Source organism: Pinus tabuliformis, chromosome J (genome assembly GCF_031772625.1).
Source record: "Pinus tabuliformis cultivar Carrire ecotype Pingquan chromosome J, CPIR1, whole genome shotgun sequence".
NCBI lineage: Eukaryota > Viridiplantae > Streptophyta > Pinopsida > Pinales > Pinaceae > Pinus > Pinus tabuliformis.
In genome coordinates this window covers 1,486,811,679-1,486,825,815 of record NC_142295.1, presented here as the reverse complement: position 1 = coordinate 1,486,825,815, position 14,137 = coordinate 1,486,811,679, and the positions used below count along the sequence as shown (strand labels likewise).

General features: G+C 39.6%; 2 protein-coding genes across 5 annotated transcripts; both read left to right on the top strand.

Moving 5' to 3' along the window:
- The first annotated feature begins 1,433 nt into the window (after positions 1-1,433).
- On the top strand, positions 1,434-4,853 carry LOC149233023 (uncharacterized). Its single transcript, XM_089379638.1, has 2 exons — positions 1,434-1,686; positions 1,816-4,853. The coding sequence occupies exons 1-2, from the start codon at positions 1,553-1,555 to the stop codon at positions 4,064-4,066; spliced, it is 2,385 nt and encodes a 794-aa protein (XP_089235764.1). The 5' UTR covers positions 1,434-1,552; the 3' UTR covers positions 4,067-4,853.
- A 2,252-nt stretch (positions 4,854-7,105) lies between these two features.
- On the top strand, positions 7,106-9,839 carry LOC149233022 (caffeoyl-CoA O-methyltransferase-like). 4 transcript variants are annotated; one of them, XM_089379639.1, is made up of 7 exons: positions 7,106-7,358; positions 7,444-7,529; positions 8,372-8,563; positions 8,694-8,773; positions 8,907-9,051; positions 9,149-9,280; positions 9,377-9,839. In XM_089379639.1, the coding sequence occupies exons 3-7, from the start codon at positions 8,522-8,524 to the stop codon at positions 9,674-9,676; spliced, it is 699 nt and encodes a 232-aa protein (XP_089235765.1). In that variant the 5' UTR covers positions 7,106-7,358; positions 7,444-7,529; positions 8,372-8,521; the 3' UTR covers positions 9,677-9,839. The 4 variants fall into 4 exon arrangements, with proteins under 4 accessions (XP_089235765.1, XP_089235767.1, XP_089235766.1 ...); XM_089379641.1 differs by lacking the exon at positions 7,444-7,529; XM_089379640.1 differs by lacking the exon at positions 7,106-7,358 and having other exon boundaries at positions 7,385-7,529.
- The last annotated feature ends 4,298 nt before the right edge of the window (positions 9,840-14,137 follow it).

Sequence of the window (14,137 nt, the reverse complement as noted above, 5' to 3'; positions counted from 1 at the left end):
GAGCCTTCCCTATCCAGATTTAATTCTCGAAAGAAACATGAACCTGATGAGATTTGATGTAATGACTTCGAGCCTTGTTGTTGTTGAAGGGCAGGAACATACATCATTCATTTTCAATGTAAAAAACAGGACATAATCCTCATATGGAATATAAAGATATTTTCAATGGAATATAAAGATATAGTTAATAGAAGGGCAGGAACATCCATAATTCATTTTCAATGTAAAAAATAAGACATAATTCTCATATGGAATATAAAAATATTTTCAATAAAATATAAAGATATTTTCAATGTAAAAAACAAGAACATCCATAACCCTCATATGGAATATAAAGATATTTTCAATGTAAAAACAACTGCATAAATATCACAATTCAAGACATTGAAGCAAACTAATCTCACCATTTTATGCTCAAGCATACCAAAGGGTTAAATAATGAACGTCAAAATCGAACAAAAAACAACAGCAGCACGCCGAATCCATTAGCTCTTCACAAATGAGATTCCTAATGGGTCTAGAAAATTCATAAAAAAATATTCTAGACAACAGATACAATATACTGGAAACAAAGTAATCTCGCTACTTTACAGTCCAATAAGCCTTGTGACATTCAATATTAAAAGATCTGTAAAAGTTAAATCGTCTGAGGAAAGTTAGTTTGAGAGTGAGGCGTGATGATCTATAAACACAATGATGACTTGGTAAGGGAATATATTAGTTATCCCTGGATTCAAGGATCAACTGTTTGTCTTATGTCTGTGAGAACTTTCACATGCTTTCAAGAATACAGAAATTGTAGCCTGAAGAATAGTCTTTAATTACAGGCTTCTCTATATTGGTTTACCTTTCACTTCACTTGAGTTTTAGCTATTACACGGTGTACTTATTGCATACTCAAATCTTTTCTGCAGCTTCCCTCATTTCTATTCCCGACACACCAGTCACGGAAGCGCTGTGCAACACATGTGTATATAACCCACTTCATTGATTGCCAGCGGCAGATGAAATCTAACCCCTTGTGGGCTGCTTCCTATGGAAGTTCAAGTGGTCTATATGGAAATGGTTTAATAGGAACATCTGCAAGTACTGCTCTGGCACCTGGAGGTAGATCCCATGACTTAGCTTGGACTTGTCTCAAGGATAAAGGAAGTGCTGATGTAAATTCTATTCCTGTAAATGTAAATGGGGCAAAGAATAGGGAAGGTAATCCATGCATGGATGCACTGGAAATAAAGTCTAATTCACAACCGCAAACTCAACCATCACAGAAAAAGAGTCCAATATTTCAGGTATGGTGGAAATTTAAGTTGACATTTAATGAACTGTTGACTAATAACAAACTGCATCGGTGTAATATTTCATTTTCTTCTGCAGAATGGATCTATTTTTAGTTTGCCTTTTACTGGTGCAACTTCTCTCAGTGGCAGTAATACAGGAGCTGGTAACACAACGGAAGGAAATGTTTTGGTAACTGCAGCTATGTTTTCTACTGGCAGTACTACATCTACATGCACTTCTTCAGTCAGTGGTGCTGGGAACAGTTTACTTGATGGGAGTGTTGCAAATGCTGCAGTTTTACAGGCTCAACTACTTAATTCTGTCATCCAGCAACCTACTTTCCCTTTCTCTATATCACCTGCTCTCTTTGGAACAACATACAGTGGACCTCTACTACCACAGCAGGTTGATGGTTCATTCTTGAGCAATAACTCTGATAGACAACACTACATATTTTTTCAAATTTTCTAATTTATCAATGAGATTTTGTCTTTATGGAATTTTGTTCTTATAACAATACACAATCTTTTGCAGTTGCCACATTTATAATCACCCATTCTATGAACCTCATATGATGTCTCAACAGTTGGCTAATCCAACCTCAGTAACCCCTGGTCAAAAGCAGCCAAAGAATTCTCAGGGCCTTGGCAGTTTTCCTGCCTCAGAATCTTCCCAGCTGCAACATCAACATGCAATCTCATCATCACAAGCTGGAGTTGTATCACAGAATTCAAACCATATGAATGAAAAGAACATTCCAGCAGATAACAGATCAGCTGCAAAAGTACAGCTTCCAATGGTTCAAAAAAATGCATATGGCCAAAACTTTCCTTCAGGGCAGGTCTCAAGTTTGAATTCTCAATCTACAGAAGTTGCTAGTTGCACACCTACATTGCCAGTTCATTCTCAGGATTTTAGCTTGATGACAACCTTTGGAGTAAAGCAAATGGGAAAAATGAAGCAACAAGCAGAAGCACATTTACCATTCCAACAACAGAATGCATATCTTTCCAGTCAAAATCATGCAACTGTTCCTGGTTTGCAAACACAGTCCAAAGGATTTGACTCTAAATCACAACCATCTTCTATGAATAATAAGATAAATAGAGGACCTATTAGTCCTGATTTGAGGCTACCTAGTGTTGCATCAATAACGGCTTCACAAGGACAGACAGCTCAGAGCATGGTTGACCTTGCAAGAGGGCAGAGTCCATCCCAAAAATCTACCCATAACCAACCAATCTCTGGACAAGCTCACCAATATAGCATTCCTGCTAGTCACAATCAACAGAAGCAACAACAACAACTAAGAGAGAGAGTGGTAACAACTGCAGTTGTAGATGCTGGGAAAACCACCAATGACAGAAGTTCTGGTAATGGTGGTCATGAAGAAAACCAAAAGACATCTGTTCAAAGAAATTTGGACAAGTCTAATGTATTAAGGTGTGAATGGGAGCCTTCTAAAATTCTGCAAGGTTCTCAAACAAATGCTGAGCCAAAAATAGTAAATAATGCTACGGAAAACATGATTACATTTTCTGAAGGCTCAGTTACTAAGGCTGCTACCTTTGGTAAGCTTCCTACTGAACAGGGGATTCATTTTCCAGGGCAAGATGCATGTGGTGTTATTAGTCAAGGGTTAAAATGTGGCCATACTACTCAGGATTTACCTCAGCTGAAAGCTACTACGATTGCATCAGCAGTACCAATTTTGCCCGATATATATAGTAATTCACCTCAAGCTCTGCAGAGGGGCTTAAGTCAGGGACAACAGTCAAGGGGTGAACAGCCTACTCTGAATTCAGGTCAAATGCAAAGGATATTGCCAGGTCCATCTATACCTTCAGCTGCTGCCACTGCCACTATGCTTTGTGTCCCATCTGTTTCGAAATCTGGGGTTGGTGCTGTTAACAAAAATTCTCTCTCTCGGAAAGATTCTCATTTATCCCAGCAAAAATTATCTGTGGTCTCAACTTCAGTCAAGGGGTCTTCAGCAGCAACAGCAGCAAATATGGTATCAATCTTGGGCTCAGGTCCATCAGCAACAACTCTACAAGGACAGCTAAATCAAAATCATTACAATATACAACAGCACCAGCAACATCAGAACTTGCGGCATCAACAATCTGTGCAGCTTATCGATTCTGCACAGAAGCATCATGGGCAGAGTATACTACAAAATTATCCTTTAAATCAGAATTATTCACACCAAATACTCAAGCAACCTTCACCGCAGCAACAACATCGTCAGGTTGGGCAACAGCTTCTTATCCACCAACCTCTACAATACAAAGTTCGGACACAATCTCAAGTCCATTCACAGCCTATACATCAACAGCCAACAACGAATCATCAACAAACATCACAACATTTGCAGCAATCGTTGAGGCAATTTTTGCCCTTGCCTCAGCAGCTTGGGAGCATACAACAACAGCACCTCAAACAAGTACAGCCAGCTATTCCAGCATCTTTTGGGATCACTGTTACTGGGAATCTCTCACACAATCTAGGGTCAGTCAACGCAGGACATGCTTCATTTAGTGTAGTTTCTAGCAGAGTGACAACTCCAGCAAAGTCAACTGGAGAAACCATTACACCTTGCCCTGATTCCAAAGTAAACTTTAGCGATGGACCTATACTTCCACATAGCCGCAATGATGGAACTTCAACTCCGCAGCATATTACCAATACCAATACAGTTTCTTTGCCTTACCCGAGTTCGATTTCACAGTCTATGCATAATTCTGGAGCAGTTGAAAAGCTTAATGAAAAAATAAACCAATGATCCATATTTGAGTGCTTCATATTACATATAGAACTTACAAGTAAACCAGAGTCTTGAGTCCAAGAATAGAACAATAACTTGTGTAATTGAATTGTTAAGGGAATATTTTAGCTCAAAGGTTTTCATATCTTATAAAAAGTAAATCAGACCTGAAGATAATTATATGCTTATGACATTCAACTATTTATGAAACAAACTAACCAAATGAAAAACTCAATGTAGAAGCATGTGTGAATAACATATTTTTTTACAATGCCATTGCCTAGTAAATTCAGATCTCAGTATGGCCTTTAAAAAAAATGTGACCGTCATAAAAATTGAATGCAAATTACGTACCAGACCACAGGAAGCATTTTACAACAGTGAATAGGACCCACATCTAGGTAAGAAATACAAAGCTTAGAGCATTCAACACTGTGATTAATGTTTCAAACCCCTTCTTGGTTAATTTTCAATGTTAGGGTTTTTAATTATTATATGTTTCAGATGTGATTTTATATAGCCCTGTTGGAAGATTACGATAAAAAATAAATAAATAATAAGATCTACCTCTTGTGAAACAGTATGCATCAAAATGAAATGCACAAGAGGTAAATCTCCATAAAATTTACTAGTGAAACACTCCAACAAGCTGAAACAAACCCTGCAAGCAAAGAGATATTAGTCCTGGAGTAAATGAGATTAGAAACAATAAACATAATCCCTGTGGCTAGGCTGTATGAGGCCTTTAGGACATACGGCTGGGCCTAGGAGAGCACTCTCAACGGTCAAATCCAGGGGCAGGACGATAAGACCTTGTAATGAATGAGTGGAAGCTTGCAAATCAATTAAGGTCATAGAATGAAACCCTTGAAAATTTATTTGCAAAATTTCTATGCTTTAAATCTCTTAAAGATTTTCGCTCAAGCACCAGAATTCGAGTCAAATATGTGTCTACAATTATGCAAACCGAGTCCAGGTCAGATTTTGTTGAAGAGATTTTGCAAGGCTGAACCCTTGCAAAATTTAATTCTGAAATGAGATCAAGGGCCTAAACCCTAGCGGCTACTTTGAAAAGATGAAATGCAGATCGATGTACCCTGGAACCCTTCCTTCAACTCGGCTTCGTTTTGAAAAAAATGGCCGCTTGGAGGAGAGGAGTGACGGCTACCAAAAATTTTGGTCTTGCATTTCGATTACTGCAACAATCTTCACTATGACGTCCGGGACTTGCGGCTTCAATAAAAATTATCCCATGAAAAGTGGCTGCTTATGCGGACGAAGCCGTTGCAGAGGGAATTGAAACATGGAGCGAGAAGAGGCCATCGACCAGGTGTCAGCATGAGAAAAGCCTGAACAAATACTAACCAAATTGCCCAGTCTGCCAGGTGTCAGTGTGAGAATGAAAAGGACGACGAAAGGTCCCTTTCAAAGGAAGGCCTATCGGCCTAAAAACCATTAAGATGATTATATATTTGTAGATGTAATGCATGTGTGTAAGGAATTTTTGTGCCCAGTAGGACATTAAATTTGATTAAAAGTCACCTATATTCCACTCAAATCTTTTTCAACATGGTAATAATCTTATAAAAATATCCAAAAAAATATAAAAATCATTAAGATGATTATATATTTGTAGATGCAATGCATGTGTGTTAGGAATTTTTGTGCCCAGTGAGACATTAAATTTGATTAAAAGTCACCTATATTCCACTCAAATCTTTTTCAACATGGTAATAATCTTATAAAAATATCAAAAAAAAAAATATAAAAATCATTAAGATGATTATATATTTGTAGATGTAATGCATGTGTGTTAGGAATTTTTGTGTCCAATAGGACACTAAATTTGATTAAAAGTCACCTATATTCCACTCAAATTTTAGTATTCGTTGGACCATATTTATCCCACATGCTGGACATGGAATTCTTGCTTTGAACATTATAAAGACCCGGGAATTAATTCTTTGAACATTATAAAGGCCCGGGAATTAATTCTTTGAACATTATAAAGGCCCGGGAATCTTTTCTGTGAACATTAATCATATTTACTTCTACGGAACTATTCACAACACTCTGGATTTGATATCTACATCACTAGCAAAATTTTTGTAGATTTAGTTATTATTAAACCCTTATACAAATGTGTTATAGGCATCAGAAAATGGCAAAGCTTATTTAACAGCTAGTTGTAACAGAGAAAATTATTTTATGCTTAAAGTTAGTGATAGAATTGTTAGTGAAATTGTGATATTTAATTGTTTAAAATGTACTTTTAGCTATATAAATAGATTTAATAGTCTAAAAAAAATTTAAAAGTAAATTTGTATTGTGCAAATTATAAAACTCAAATTTGTTATTATAATAAATCTCTGTTACATGCTGGATAAAAGCCAAAAATATAAGAGAAAAATCTCTCTATAAAATCATTTAATAAATTATATTAAAAAAATTCCAAAATGTATAAAAATTAAGACTCAAATATATAAAAGTTAGATTACTTAAAATTAGCTAAAAATTTTCTTACTCAAATTGATGATGATGATTAACCAATGCTGTCTATGGACCTCAAGAAAAGAAAAAGAATCTAAATGTGATTTTTCAAAATCTTGTTTCTATGATCAAAGAGAAGGGAAAAAGGCACTTTAGTTAGGCTTGACTTAATAAGTCAAGAAGATTGGAAGTGTGGCGGATGAAACTCAAAATTCTGACATAATTCTAAAGAAAGTCAAGAAGATTGGAAATGGGGTAGAAGATTGGAAGTGTGGCAGATGAAACTCAAAATTCTAACATAATTCCAACCAAAATCTAGAAAATTGAAAGTAAGACAGATGAAACTCAAACTTCTAACATAATTCCAACCAATGAAACTCAAACTTCTAACATAATTCCAACCAATGAAACTCAAAATTCTAACATAATTCCAACCAAAATTAAAATTACAGCCAAAAACAGAGAAACAGAGGCTTTGAGCGACAGACATTCCACTCTAATTCTGCATGGTTGAGTCATGTAATAAGTGTGACAGGAAGATTCTGTGTGTCTACTGTCACAGGGATACCCAGGATATCTTACTAAGGGTTACTGTGTGAATTTGACCTGTTAATTGCATGCACCGACATTAGAGTTAAGTGACCAAGTAGCTGTAGGGTTGCAAGGAGATAGAGGTTACTGCAGTTGGGTTGCAGTTGGGTTTGATGACCTTGTGGTCATTTACTATTCCACTCCACATTTATATCCACCACAGATATTCCACTACACATTTATTTGGGGCAAATTCTTCTTCTCAGAGGTGTGAGATTTGCGTTTTAGGGTATGTTGACATGTATCTCTCCAACAAAATTTTAATGTTTAATGTATTTGATCTGATTCAGCCCACTGTTTTGTTCTTCGGTTAGGTTGTCTGAGCGATTTTGACAGAGGGTGGATGCCCTTTATTTGGGGCAAATGCTTCTTCTCAGAGGTGTGAGATTTGCGTTTTAGGGTATGTTGACATGTATCTCTCCAACAAAATTTTAATGTTTAATGTATTTGATCTGATTCAGCCCACTGTTTTGTTCTTCGGTTAGGTTGTCTGAGCGATTTTGACAGAGGGTGATGCATTTTGGCTTAAACGTTTTTTTCTTTCATTTCTGGAAATGCTCTGTACAGTAAGTTACAGTTGTCATTTTGAAAGGTTGATGTATAATCGGTGTATTTTGCGAAGCCCGTGTTTCTCCCTCTGCTTATCAATTGCCTCATTTGTCTATCAGAAGTGTAATATTTTTTTACATCTGGCTGGCAGCTTTTTGGACTGTCTTGTTTTTTTTCCATGGAAATCTTTTTCCATCCGCTGGGATTATGCTTCCCAGGGATTATGCTTCCCATTTCTTCTAGTTTCTCTCGGCTCAGTTCTATATTTTGCCATATGCAAAATTACTATGTCAATGTACTGATCTGTCTTTATATATCTTATATAATACATCTTGCTTTTTTCGTCCTGAAAAAGTTACAGTTGTCATTTGGGTAAGGGTCTGCGCTATGAAGGGTGTTTCTGTACAATAAAAATCAAATAGAACTTGCACCAGGTTCATTCGTATCCACTAGGTAGATATGGGGTTAGGGTTTTGGGGCTAATACAAATTTGATCCCCTCGTAACTTCCAGCTAGACCACCTGTACGCATTTTTTATGGTTGAATATGTAATTGGATCACTGTCTGTCTGAATATCTAAGTTGCAGGCCAATTGTATAGAGCCGATTGGGGAAGTCCGACGGGATTTGTTTGGTTGGGTTTAATTTTTTCTAGTTTTATTTGTTATTATATCTGTTTTCAGCTGTGTCGCAGGTGTAAGGATATAACATCCAGCCGCAGCAAACGTGAAGGTGGACTTAACTCCAAGGGCAGGAGCAGAGTAAGGTTGCGACGCATCAGAAAACGTGAAGGTGGACTTAACTCCAAGGGCAGGAGCAGAGTAAGGTTGCGACGCATCAGAAAATGGATTACAAAAGTCTGTTGCAGAGCGATGCCCTTTATGAGGTTACTCTCACCTTAACTAGGCTACATAAATTTAGGAGAACCATTAATGGATAAAGTTAATGTTTGTCTATTAGTGGATTGTATTCATGCACTTGTCACGTGGGAATGGCTAATAATGTGAATATTGCAGTATATATTGGAAACCAGCGTGTACCCTCGTGAGCCAGAGCCCTTGAAGGAGCTCCGGGAATTGACTATCAAACATCCCTGGTAAGCCCCACCTATCCATCTTACTCCTTGTGGCTCTAAATTCCTTAAATCTAGATACAGATGGGTGCTCTGCAGGCAAAACCAGTTTTACTTTTCATGGTGTGAAGCCACTGTGGATTGTCTGGTATGACAGGCACGGCATGGCTATTCCTCCAGATGAAGGTCAATTTCTGGGCCTCCTATTGAAGCTGATGAACGCCAAGAACACCATCGAGATTGGGGTGTACACTGGTTACTCACTTCTCAGCACAGCCCTTGCCTTACCCTGTGATGGAAAGGTGCATTTATATTCACATTCATAGATATTCCCAAACAGGGGAATTTAACGTTTGTATGTGGGCCAATTAATTAATGAAGGATGGCATGGCATGGCAGATAATAGCGATGGACATTAACAGAGCGAATTATGATATGGGGCGACCTATCATTGAGAAAGCTGGAGTTGCCCACAAAATTGATTTCAGAGAAGTCCCTGCTCTGCCAGTTCTGGATGAAATGCTTAAGAATGTAAGTAAAATATAGGGGGGAGAGCTTAAAAGTTCGGGGATGGCGGATTAATGCTTAATAAATTGATGAAAGGCGTTATGGGTATTTATTGTGCAGGAGGAGATGCACGGATCGTTTGATTTCGCGTTTGTAGATGCTGACAAAGGCAACTATCTGAATTACCACATGCGGCTGATAGATCTGGTGAAGGTCGGAGGATTGATTGCGTATGACAATACTCTGTGGCAAGGATCCGTTGCGCTTCCCCCAGAAGTCGCCATGAGCGAAGGCATGAGTTATGGGGAAGACAGAGAGCATATGTTGGAACTAAACAGGGCCCTTGCTGCAGACCCTCGCATCGAGATTACTCAGATCCCAATTGCCGATGGAGTGACGCTGTGCAGGCGCCTTTCCTGAACATTATTCAGCGATCTTGTGTTGTATGTGAGAATCTGAAATTGCAAGCATAGACAGCTTTAAATACATCAATGTTTCCCATTGTTAATGATTTGAATTTACATGAATGTTCGTTTCTAAGCCGGAACAAGTGATCTAATTCATGGTTACTTTTTAATATCAATTTTGCAATCTATTTTTTGCTTTCTTAAGGGAGAAAAAAACGCTGGCTTTGCAATTTGAATGGATGAATTTATATATACTATAGGGATATTGAAATTTCCATCTTTATCAGTTTATTTTAACTATTTTATTAATGTAGTTGTGTTAGTTGACAACAAATTTAGGTGGAGAGGCTTAACACTCAATGGTTAACTATTGTTAAATATGTTCAAATTATGGTTGGAGAGACTTTATTATGGTCAACATAAAGATGACTATGAATGACCATGTTTGACCACATCTAACTATAGCTAACTATAATAAATTATGATGGACTATAGTTCATCAAGGTTTTTCATGTTTGATAATAGTTGACCATGGTTACCCATGGTTCATATTGATCAACCAAGATTTAGAATAGTCAATCTTGGTCACCATGGTTGAGTATGGTTGATATAGTAAACCTAATAAACTAAGGTCAACTTACTAATGTGGTTCATTCTCAAGACAAGGTGAGAAATCTGTAAGGATGTATGATTGGCCAGAGTTAGCGGTTAAAAATTAGTTGTTGGTGAATTAGTTAATAGGTAAAGAAAATAATTACTTTGGAATTAGTGGTAAGGAGTTATTTTATTAAAATATTCTATATTTAGTTAAAAATATTCGTTAAAAAATAATTAAATATAAAATATTGTATTTCAATATTATCGATTTATTTAAAGTAATTATTTAGTAATAATTTATATCATCTTATTTGTTAGGGGTTGACTTATTCATATTAAATAAAATGTATTTGGTAGAAAACTAGTTGTTAGGAATTTAAAATATTTAATTCCAATATAATTCAATAATTAATAATATCAATTTCTATATTAAGATTATTTATTAATAATATCAAGTTAATATTATTTGATGGAGGGAAGCCTTAGATGATGCATTCCTAAAGCATTGGGGGGATAAGAAGGATCTTGTCACGCCCCCAATTCTTTTTTCGTTTAATTGGCCGGGTGCGGCATCGCTTAAGTTAATAACTTTATCCATCGTTAATTAACTTTATGAACTACGCCTTCAACAATTCATGATAACATGAATTTAACATTATTAATGTGCGGAAACCATCAATAATACAAGAACGATAATAAACCCAATAATATGCAAGAAGTAATCTTTTATTATATAAGAGAAAATTACAATGACCGGGAGCCGCGCTCCACCGGAATCATAACCAAGGTGGGCGCCCGCCCGTGCAAGAGCGCACGGCGGTCTGCCTCAACCATCCACCGAATACAAAGATTACATATACAAGTCTAGCGTTGGGCGGGCGGGCGCACCCGTGCACGACCCGTACCCAAACCTCAACCCAACCAAAGTATATATCGTGCGGTGGGCGCCCCTGCACACCACACGAAACTGTCACTTGACTCGGCGGGCACATCTCCTTGTGCGAGCTACGGTTCTCGTCTCACCTCTTCATGCACACCCAAGACTAGTGCGAAGAAGACCTGCGATGAGTTGATTGCCAAATGAACGTGCGCCTTCATGTTTATATACGCACTCTTGGTATGTCGTCCTCCATGCAGCCGACCTTCACTTTTACAATAAGAACGCCCAACTATTATGCCAATTATCGTCGGCTTGCCCCAACGCCTAATGCATACCTCGTCGCCTTGGTTTGTATGGCGAGCTGCCAGCCCGCTCTATAAATGGGCGAGCGCCCTCTCACAACCGCGCGCACTTTAACTCGTGCCTTCGTCGTTTGGAGCGCTCGCACATCCGACACTTAGTCGCATTTCACAACGGGAGGGGCGCGCGCTCGTGCACAAACCTGCAAGGCGTTACATCCTCCCCCACTGGAAATCATTGTTGCCCTCGACAATCCTGCTCTTCTCATCAACTTCCTGTTGTACTTCTCGATCTTGTCCTTCCATCTCCAAAGAGAGTCCTCCGATTCCCAACTCTCTTCCTCCGGTGCATTCTTCCATCTGCAAAGAAATTCCCTTCTCATGTGGCAACCAACTCCTGTAGTTCTGAGCCTCAAAATCTTCTCCAACTCCAATCCTGGCTTGTCCACAATCCCGGCTGGTCCTCTTGTTGGTTCAACTCTCTCTGGATGGTCTGAATCAAGTCTACATCTCTTCAACTGACTCACATGAAAAACTGGGTGCTTCATGTGCATATGGCGTGGAAGCTCCAGCTCGTAAGCAACTTCCCCCACTCTCTTCTTCACTCGGAATGGTCCCTCATACTTCCGTGTCAGTTTGCTCGTCGTCCCCTGGGCTGGCTGAAACTGCTCTCCGGTAATCCTGAGAAACACCATATCTCCCACACTGAAGTGTGCCTCCCGTCTCCCACGATCAGCATACTTTTTCATCCTCCTTGCAGCATCGTGCAAGCGTAACCGTGCTAACTCCAAGGTCTCCTCCCAAGCCTTCATGAACTTCTTCGCATGAGGACTTCTCAAGAAGCCTCCCGTCACTACGGTATGTGGTGCAACCGGCATCTGCCCATTCACCAACTCAAATGGACTATACCCTGTCGCAGAACTCTTTTGAATATTGTAGCTAAACTGAGCAATATCCAAGAGTTCAGGCCAATTCTTCTGATCAGCCGTCACATAATGTCGCAAGTAGTCCTCCAGCAATGCGTTGATCCTCTCGGTCTGCCCATCTGTCTGCGGATGGTAACTCGAACTCATCAACAACTCTGTCCCGACTAACTTGAACAATGTGGTCCAAAATCTCCCTGTAAAACGCGGATCTCTATCCGACACAATGCTCAATGGCATCCCCCAATACTTCACTATGTTCTTAAAGAACAACTCCGCAGTCCGCTCGACCCCACAAGGTATCTTTGTAGGAACAAAGACAGCATACTTGAAAAAACGATCAACCACGACCATAATCCCATTATACCCCTGAACCTGTGGTAACTGAGTGATGAAGTCCATTGAGACACTCATCCATGGCCTCTCTGGAATCGGTAAAGGCTGCAACAGTCCTCCTTGCCTCTGAGTATCCGATTTGTCCTGCTGACAAATGATGCACGTATGTACATACTCCTCCACATCCTCCCGCATCTTCTCCCAAAAGAATCCTCTCTCCAACAATGCCAAAGAACGACGCATCCCTGGGTGGCCAGCCCATGGCGAGTCGTGGCACTCCTTCAAAAGGTGCCTCCTAAGTCCAGATGACTTTGGAACATAGAGTCGGTTTCCAAAGAACAAGAACCCGTCTCGTAGAAAGAACTTTCGTGTCTTCCCCTCCTTTATCTGCTTCACTATATTCTGCGCCAAAGTATCGGTTTCAACACTTTCCTTGATCTTATTCTGCATCTCTTCCGACATCTGAACTCGACTCCTACTCCTAGCTGCCCGGTCTTCTCCCTCCAATGCTGCAAGTTGTCCCTTCCTACTAAGGGCATCTGCTACCGCATTGTGCCTTCCCGGTCTATACTCGATAGTCATGTCGAATTCTGCCAAGAAGTCCTGCCAACGAGCTTGCTTCGCAGAAAGCTTCGGTTGTGATGCAAAATAACTTGCTGCAACGTTGTCAGTCTTGACAACAAACGACTTCCCAATCAGGTAATGCCTCCACACATGAAGACAGTGAATGATCGCAGTCATCTCCTTCTCATGAACCGGATACCTCCGTTCTCTATCCTGCAACTTCCGACTCTCATACGCCACCGGATGCCCATCCTGCATAAGAACCCCTCCTATGGCAAAATCTGAAGCATCTGTGTGTACCTCAAACGGTCTCTCGAAGTCAGGCAACTTCAGTATCGGTGCTGTAACCATCCTCTTCTTCAAGTCATCAAATGCCTCCTGACATTTGTTCGTCCAACTCCACCTCTTGTCTTTCTTCAATAAGTTTGTCAGTGCCGATGTCACCTTGGAGTACCCCTCTACAAACTTCCGTTGGTAGTTGGTCATGCCCAAGAACACCCTCATCTCATGGACATTCTTCGGTTCAACCCAGTCCTTGATCGCCTTCACCCTGCTCAGCTCCATCCGTATGTACCCTTGACCAACAATATGCCCAAGGAACGGAATCTCGGTCTGAGCGAACACACACTTAGACTTCTTCAAGAACAACTGATTTGCCCTCAGTGCCTCGAACACCATCGCCAAGTGCTTCTTATGATCCTCCATGTTGTCACTGAACACCACTATATCGTCCAAGTACACTACTACGAACGAATCCAAGTATGGTCGTAGAACATCGTTCATCAAAGTGCAAAACGTAGCAGGAGCATTGCACAACCCGAATGGCATAACAAGGAACTCAAAGCTACCATACCTTGTTACTATCGCGGTCTTCT

Bases quoted from the DNA above. Each gene is read 5' to 3' on its own strand.
- LOC149233023 (XM_089379638.1), top strand. From the start codon at position 1,553: ATGGGAGTGTTGCAAATGCTGCAGTTTTACAGGCTCAACTACTTAATT. The intron at 1,687-1,815 runs GTTGATGGTTCA...AATCTTTTGCAG, and splicing joins GACCTCTACTACCACAGCAG to TTGCCACATTTATAATCACC.
- LOC149233022 (XM_089379641.1), top strand. From the start codon at position 8,522: ATGGATTACAAAAGTCTGTTGCAGAGCGATGCCCTTTATGAG. The intron at 8,774-8,906 runs GTAAGCCCCACC...CTGGTATGACAG, and splicing joins TTGACTATCAAACATCCCTG to GCACGGCATGGCTATTCCTC. The intron at 9,281-9,376 runs GTAAGTAAAATA...TTTATTGTGCAG, and splicing joins TGGATGAAATGCTTAAGAAT to GAGGAGATGCACGGATCGTT.